We start from the raw sequence: 8,039 nt of genomic DNA, 5'->3' as shown, positions 1-8,039 counted from the left end.
GCCGCGCCCTCCCCGCGGGCTGGCACTCCCTCCCCGGCCGCCGCCGCCTCCCGGCCTGGTGGCCTGCTCCCGGTCCCTCCCTCCGCCCTCCTCCTCCTCCTCCTCCCTCGCTCCTTCCCGTCGCCGCGTCTCTACCGATGTGCCTGCCTCCACGCTCGGCCGGGCCCTGCCCCGCCGTCTGCTGCGGCCACCGCCGCCCGTCCAGGCCCCTGACCAGCCTCTGCAGCCCAGTCGGCGGGGTGGGGGGCCCTCCTGGCAGGGCGGCGGGGCCAAGTTTGGGGCGTTGATGATCCACCCTGCTAGCTACGCGGCAGCCAGGCCCTGCACCAGGCCGCTCGGCCCGCACCTCCGACTGGGGACACACAGGCTCAAAGGGCCAGGGCCCTTCTGCCTTCAGCATGGCGGCTGCGGCTCTGTGGGCTGGGGTCTCCATGCTCACCTGGCGTGGGGTTTGCGCTGGGGGCCGGATGGGGGAGGGGGAGGAGTCATGGGGACTCCCTGCTGTCTCACCCAGCCCCCAACCCGGAGTCTTCCCAGGAGGTTGCCATGTCCCCAGCGCCCATCCCACAGGCTGGACCTTGAGGGCCCACAGGGGTCTGTGGTCAGCTATTGAGGTCTCTCTCCCTGGTGGGGGGTTCCCACACCCCTCACCTGCCTCCCTGGGCACCTGGGCACTCACAGGTGGGCGGGGCTAGTGTTGGCCTCATCCCTGCCCCTCCACCCCACTAGGAGCTGGCAACTGGCTGAGTTGCTTGTGGGCACTGCAGGGACAGGGCCCGGCCCCTCCCTGAGAGATGGGGGCAGGTGTGACCTTGTCTGTAAGCCCTGCACTTCAGGGAGGTTAGCACACTGGTCTGTGTCCCTCCCTGAGGCCCTGCACCTGCTGCTGGTGCCCCCACCCTGCCCACCGCTCCACAGACCCTGGGAGACCCTCTCTCTCTCTTCCTTGCTCACCCCACTGACCCTGGGGTCACCGGCCCCTCGAGTCCAGGCCCAACCGCTCCTCCCAACTGCTCACTCCTCTGGTGGTCAGTGCACCACCCCCACCACCATACTGGGCATTTGGGGCCAGCTCCACAGGCCTCCTTGTGCAGTGCTGCCCCACCCCACCTGACCCTCTTTGAAACCCTCTTGCAATGACGGGAGCACCAGAGGCTGAATTTGATGTTGCACTGGCTGGCCCTGGAGCCCTCAGGGACCCTTCCCACCCTCACCCAGGACAAACCTTGGGTGCCTCAAGTGCAGTCCAGGTGTCCCAGGCTCAGTTGGCCCTGCCCATCTTCCCCTGACCACCCAGCAGAGCCAATCACTGTAGTTGTCACCCCCCTCAGTCAGGGCCTCAGTGTGCTGTGGCCAAGTCTGACTCCAGACACACCCCAGCCCTTGGGGAGAGGTTGGTCTTGGGGAGGTTGAGCCTCTAGGCTCAGGCTGCCTTCCAGCCCACTCACCTGGGTCCACACACAGGTAACATGTGGCAACGTCCCAAACTGGTGTCATTCCACAGCCAGCGCTTGGAAGGGAGCAGATGCTGTGGGGCTGCCAGGGGGTGTAGGCTGAGGGCTAGGAAGGCAGGACCAAGGGCCAGGAAGGTGGGCCGAGGGTCAGGAAGGCAGGGGCTGAGGATCAGGGGGCAAGTGGGTCAAGAGCCAGGAGGGGAGTCCAGGAAGGGGGGTGAACATGTTGGGGAAGGGAAGCCTGCAGAGGCTGGGGGCAATGTTTCAGGAGGAGAGGCTCGCAGGGCCAGGGTCTGTGCACCCCATCTCCACTCCCAGTCCGACAAGTGCCCTCCCTGCAGGGCCGGCGAAATGAGCGTCACCTCCTGGTTCCTGGTGAGCAGCGGGGGCACACGTCACCGGCTCCCTCGGGAGCTCATCTTCGTGGGGCGCGATGAGTGTGAGCTCATGCTTCAGGTGAGGGGGTTCCTGAGCAGGGGGAGGGCACGGGGAAGGGATCGGGCCACGCTAGTGGTGCCTGCAGGGCAGGAGCCAGGACAGGTCTACACAGCAGGCTGCCCAGTGCACATCTTGCCTGTCCTTGCTGGCCTGGCCCTTCTGACTAGGGCCTGGAGACGCCACTCTGCCCAGCCCACCTCCCAGAGGGGTTGCTGTCCCGCTCGGTCTTGGGGCAGGAGGGGGACCAGCAGAGGTCCTGCCAGCCTGGCCCCACACATGTCCTAATGGAGCTGGGGGCCGTTTAAAGCAGCCTCGAGCTGGACAGAAGGGTGTCCTCTGGGGACAAGGCTGGATGGGCTGGACTCGGAGCCCTGGGAACCATCACCCAGGGTCTCAGCCTGGATTCACGGCCGTGCTTGGAATGTGTGAGCAAGGCTATACTGAGCCACCCTGCAGGGACCCACCTGGTCCAGATGTGGGGTCTTGGGTGGTGGAGACCTTCTGAGCACGGGGCTGTGGATAGGGAGGGGGCTTAGAGGCAGGGGGCCTACAGGCAGTAGGGGCATCTGCAGGCAGGGGCCTATGTAAGGTAGGGCTCTCCCTGCTCTCTGACTGGGTGTTGGGGAGATGCCTGGCACTGGGGTGCAGGCCAGACTGAGTATGGCCCCAGCCCCTGGTTTCTAGTCCCAAGGGGCCAGGTAGGCCTGAGCTAGGTGTTATTCCTTCCCCTATGTCCGAGCGTCCATCAGCTGTGGGAGAGTTGGGCTGCCCCCTGCAGCCTCCTTCTGGAGAGCAAGAGGCCGTGGCTCTGACTGCCCAGTGTTGTGCCCAACCCCCTGCAGAGTTGGTGCTGCTGGAAACACTTCTGCTATTGGGTGGGTAGGGGGGCGGGCTGAGAAATCTGGGGTGGCCTGGGGAGGTGGCCTGATTCTGGTGGCCACCAGGAGAGGCTATGTCCCAGGAAGTAGTGGGCATTGGAGTGGACCTGAGCAGGCAGAGGGGCCGGGGCTGGAGGCAGAGCTGCGCCATATGCCGCCCTGAAGCCCTGCCCCGGGGGCCTACTGCTGGCCCGCCCTCTGGGGGTTCTAGCTTCACCTCCATGCCCTGCTCACAGCTCGTGCCCATGAGGATACACGTGTGAGGGAGGGATGGAGCTGGGGTGCCTGGTGTGGAGCCGCCGGGGTGGGGGTGGGGGGGGACAGTGTGCAAGTGTGTGTTGGCTCATGTGTGCACAGGTGCATGGGTCACACCCGAGTGCACATGTATATTGCTCCTGGTATGTATATGCATGAAGTACATGTTGTTTGCCCACATGCACATGTGTCCATGACTGTACACTGGGGGATTGTGAGGGCATGTGTCATGGTGTGCGTGTCATGTGCATGCATGTGTGAGTGCCTGTGAGGAGAAATGTGAGCATGCTCCTGGGGGGTCTGTGTATCTGAGAGTCTGCTCTTCCCCCGCCTGAGCACAGCCTGCACACCGGGGCCCTGTGCACACAGCCCAGACCCTGTGGCCGCGAAGCGGGGTGAGCTGGCAGGAGGCAGGACTGTGAGCACAGGCGTAAAGCCCTTAGGCCCGCAGTTCTCCACCTGTGGGTTTCGACCCCTTTGGGGTTCAAACAACCGTTTCACAGGGGTCGCCCGATTCATTACAGTAGCAAAATGGCAGTGATGAAGTAGCAACGAAGATAATTTTGTGGTTGGGGGGGTCACCCCAACATGAAGAACTCTATTAAAGGGTAGTGGCATTAGGAAAGTTGAGAACCACTGCCTTTGGCAGACCTGTCTTTCCCAGGCCTTTGGGGGCAGGCAGCCTATGGGCTGGCAGGGAGGGGCACCCCCTCTGGCAGGGGGGTCTCTGAGGCATGCAGGGTCTGCCCTGTGCAGGAGGCAGAGCTGGTGTTGGCCAAGGGCTCCCTGACCACAGGAGTTGCTGGACCAGCCTGGGAAGGGTGTGGTGGTCAGGATAGCTGCTTCCCTCAGAGACCAAGGGCATCTGGGTCTGTGGGCATGAGAGGACCCTGGTGGAGATGGGGGCTCAGAGCTGGTGGGAAGGGAGGGTGTGATGCTCTGTGAGGTGGAGCTGCCCACTGGGGCTGAGTGTGCTCAGGTGTGCAGGGCAGGAGAAAAGATGCTGCGTGTGCACACAGGGCTGTGTGTGTGGAGAGTGTGTGTGCTGTGTGACAGCTGCCCCATGTACTGGGTGTGTGAGTTGCCGTGTGTGCACGGCTGTGTAGGGGTGTGTGATGCAGTGTATGCATGTGTGTGTGAGCTGCTGTGTGTGAAACTGTGGGTGTGTGCAAGGACTTGGGTGTGTGTGTGTGTGTGTGTGTATGCATGTCTGCCTCTCTAGGATCTCGATAGCCCCTGGCTCCTTCTGGATGTGAATAGTCTCTGATGATAGGTGCCCTGCCCCTCCCACAGCTCACCTGAAGGGTGGATGGGAGGAAGGGAACTCACCAAGGTAGGGTCCTTGGGACCTGGAGGCTGGACAGCTCCCTGTGGTCCATGCCAGTGGGGAGCAGGGCAGGTGAGCTTTCTGGGGTGCACACACTGGGTGTGGGGACGACCTTGGGAGCCTGACTCCTAGATCTGGAAGGTCCAGGGCTGGCACTGGTATGTGGGGGCTGGAGGAGGGTCTCTCCTGGTGGTGTTGAGCCTGTACCCGTGCTTCTGCCAGTCTCGCAGTGTGGACAAACAGCACGCCGTCATCAACTACGACCAGGACAGGGATGAGCACTGTGTGAAGGATCTGGGCAGCCTCAATGGGGTGAGTGCCAGCGCAGGCCCCGCCCTCAGCTCTAGCATGCGCCTCTGCTGGCCACGCCCCTCGGATGTGGTCACACCCAGACCCATCCTCTGATTGGCTCCACCCCCTGGGGGCCTACCCCTTTGCCTGGCCCCGCCCCTTCTCAGCCCCGCCCAGGACCCCCGTAATCTATTCCAGGGCAAGGTGTGAGTAGGCGGCTCTTGGGGGCAGCAAAGGCCTCGAACAGCCAGGCCACGCAGGCTGGAGATGGACCCTGCGTGCTGGGTGCCCTGACTGGTGTGTGACCTGTGGTTACTCCCAGTTGGGAGGCTAGGGGAGGTGGAGGGCAGGTGTCTGAGATGGACATGGGCAAGAGGGCAGGTGAGGGGACCTAGCTTGTGGTGAACATGGCGGGCAGGGCCTTCCCCAGCCCATCTTCTGTTTTATATCTTGCTCGTCATCTGGCCATCGGTCCCTCATGATGTTTCCATAGCTGTTTCCGCTAGAACTCAGGCCTGCCACACACACCCCTGCTGGCCCGCCTATTGGCCCCTCCTTTACCCTCCCTCACCCCTCGGTTGTATCCCCTTCCCCCATGCTCCCAGCCACGTGCCTGAGGGCCCCCATCAGGGGGAGGGAAGGCCTTGTAGCTGCTGGCCCTGTGTGTCCCAGGAGCCTGGCCAGCTGCCCATCATGCACTGAGCCAGTGACCCAGGCTGGCAGGGCCATCTGCAGCGCTGCAGCACTGTCCCCATGCCAGGTCTTGGAGTGGCTGCAGCCCTGTGCCTGTAGCAAAGTCCATGCCCGCCTCTGCCCACCACGGGCCACCCCCAGGGCCTCGCTGCCCAACATACCCCTGCTGCTCCCCAGGGAGGCGCTGATCACTTTCTCCGTCCTCTGGGAACAAGGTCTCTTGTCCACCTGTTTCGTTACCACTTGGGGCACAGGCCTCTCTCTGAGTCACGTGTTTTCTCTCGCCCACTGATGCCTCGGAGCTCTGGAGCGAGGTGTGGTCTTGCACAAGGAATGGGCAGCTTGGATGGGGCATCGAAGAGAGGTACTTCTAAGATGTCCAGGTGGGGCTGCGCTCAGGTGTGCAGTGCCTCCACAGTGCACAGCTAGGAGGAGCTGCCTGGCTCTGGACTCTGGAAACTTCTGCTGCCCATTCACCACCTCTACCTCCTCAGACCTTTGTCAATGACGTGCGCGTCCCAGACCAGAAGTACATCACGCTGAAGGTCAATGACGTTATCCGCTTCGGCTACGATATCCTTCCGAATCAGCTTCCCCTGGGTGGGACAGGGAGGGGTGGTCAGGGGAAGACTCCAGGGGCTGCGGCCACCTCAGCCTGCCCTGCCCAGGCTATGGCCTCTGCCCCAGGTCACACTGCACCTGAGCATCAGACCTGAGGTCTCTGCACCTGGTCATACCTTGCCTCAGCATCAGGGTGCCTGACACTAGGGTCCTGGAGCCCTGGCCGACCAGGGCAGGATGCTGGCAGGGCAGGGAGGAGAACCTCCACCAGATTCATCGGGCTGACTGCCCCTCCTTCCCGGGCACTAGGTTGGCACACCTGTGGTGGGGGTGGCCGGTAGAGGCTCTCATCCCAGAACCTCTTAGGGGCAACCTGGGTTGGGAGGCTTAGGGCCCTGCTGGTTGGCACCTTGCCTGCCTTCCTGCTGTGACCCCCCTCTAAGTCGCATGGGATGCAGGCTAGAGCCAGGACCATGAGCAGGCCTCTGGCTCTCCCCTCTTGAAATGGCTTGCTGGCTCACCTGTGGCGTGGACATGTCTAGGGCCCTTCAGGAGCCATGGCGGGTGGACATGCTGTAGGGATAGTGGCTAGTGGGCTGGGCCTGCAGGTGATCACAGCAGGGTGGACATGTCTTAGGGATTGGCACTGGGGTGGGCAGGCCTGGATGGGGGTTGTGCCTGCAGGTGACCAGGACAGGTGGACATAGCCTAGAGGCCAGCCAGGCGTGATGGGCCTGCAGGTGGGCAGATCGTTCCCCCGCCCTGTCCCTTCCTGGGCCTTTTGTACCTTGACTCGGACTCACACTCTAATCTGTATGTGTTGGAGCGGGTGCAGCACCGCCTTCCTGAGGAGGCCCTCAAGGTCAGTGTCCAGCTAGAGTGCGAGGTCCCTCTCCCTGAGGAACCTGCCCCTGCAGCCCTCATATCCTGTTCCCCTATGTTGGCCCACTCCTCCCTGAGAACATTCCAGGCTGCTCAGGGCCACAGTCTGGGCTAGCTGCCCGGGCCAGCTCTGCCCAATGGCCTTGTCTGGCCTGGGGGAAGGTGGCTATTACCCCTGAGCCTGATGATGCTGGGAGGTGGGGGGCCTGGAAGAGGGTGCAGGGTTCTGCCAGGGTGACAGGGGCCCAGATGGCTCTGGACACAAGAAAGTGGAAGGGCAAAGGGCCCTGGGATGAGGAGTGGGAAGTGACCACTGGGGGATCCTAGTCCCTCCTCGCCTGTGGGGTCAAAAGTGGGCTTCAGCTGCCCACCCCCATGGCCCCTGGGCCCAGCCAGCATCTTTAGACACCAGGGTTGGGGGTGGGGAGCTTGATCAGCCCACCTTGGGTCCAGGGGCAGCCTTTGGGTCCCTGCTCCCTCCAAGCCCTAGGTCAGGTATAGGGGGTGGTGGATCGGGCAATAGCAGCCAGGGTCTGTTCTGTGAGCCCCCCATGCAGAGCAAAGTCCCTTTCAGTAGTGGAGCTTTACCCAGGAGCCCTGGGTCACCTGGGCCATCTCAGCCCGTCCCTAGTAATTTGTGGGCAACACAGCTAAGAGTGGCCTGCTCAGAGCACCCAGCTCTGAGCGGCACAGCCAAGACTGGAGTTGCTGAGCAAGAGACTGCCCTGCTCAGTCATGGGGGGTCCAGTACTTAGACCCTGTGGGTGGTGCAGTGCCCAGCACACACCCAGACACATGTACACACAGGTGTGCACATTCACCAACACATGCACGGGCACACACCTGCCATTGCCCCCCTTCCTCTGATCCTCTCCCCACTGTGTGGGGCCAGAGCTGGCCTGCTCTGGCCTCCCAGACCATCCTGAGGGCCCACATGGGGCGGGAGTCTGAGCTGTGGGACCCACTCCTTCCCCGGTCACTGGGGTTGTCCTATCTGCCCTGTGGGGTCAGGGAGGGGCCAGCCCCTCAGTCCTCCTGCCACCCGCAGCATGAGAAATACACCAGCCAGCTGCAGCTGAGCGTGAGGAGTACCCCGCCCAAGAAGGGTGAGCCCCTGCCTGACCACACTCCATACTGCGAGGCCTCAAACCCCAGGCTGGAGAAGGGGGAGCGGAGGCCAGGTCCAGGTAGGACGGCGGCGGTGGGTGGTGCATAGGGCCAGTGCCGAATATGGCCTTGATGATGTCCTGTCTCTCCAGA

The 8,039-nt window shown here is 63.0% G+C and overlaps 1 protein-coding gene across 1 annotated transcript in view; it reads left to right on the top strand.

Annotated features, from left to right (window-relative positions):
• The first annotated feature begins 1,797 nt into the window (after nt 1-1,797).
• The window catches only part of CEP170B (centrosomal protein 170B), a 15,991-nt gene continuing 9,749 nt past the window's right edge, over nt 1,798-8,039 (top strand). Inside the window, exons 1-5 of the mRNA XM_045288028.1 lie at nt 1,798-1,910; nt 4,575-4,664; nt 5,831-5,909; nt 6,701-6,759; nt 7,828-7,966. Coding sequence (XP_045143963.1) covers nt 1,806-1,910; nt 4,575-4,664; nt 5,831-5,909; nt 6,701-6,759; nt 7,828-7,966 — 472 coding nt within the window. The 5' untranslated portion in view covers nt 1,798-1,805. The remainder of the gene's footprint in view (nt 1,911-4,574; nt 4,665-5,830; nt 5,910-6,700; nt 6,760-7,827; nt 7,967-8,039) is intronic.

The sequence above is a fragment of the Echinops telfairi genome, unplaced genomic scaffold, assembly GCF_000313985.2.
Source record: "Echinops telfairi isolate 266 unplaced genomic scaffold, ASM31398v2 ScPeMD7_18;HRSCAF=68, whole genome shotgun sequence".
In the NCBI taxonomy this organism is placed as follows: domain Eukaryota; kingdom Metazoa; phylum Chordata; class Mammalia; order Afrosoricida; family Tenrecidae; genus Echinops; species Echinops telfairi.
Note: the sequence above shows the minus strand (reverse complement) of the source record. Positions and strands in the feature narration are given on the sequence as shown.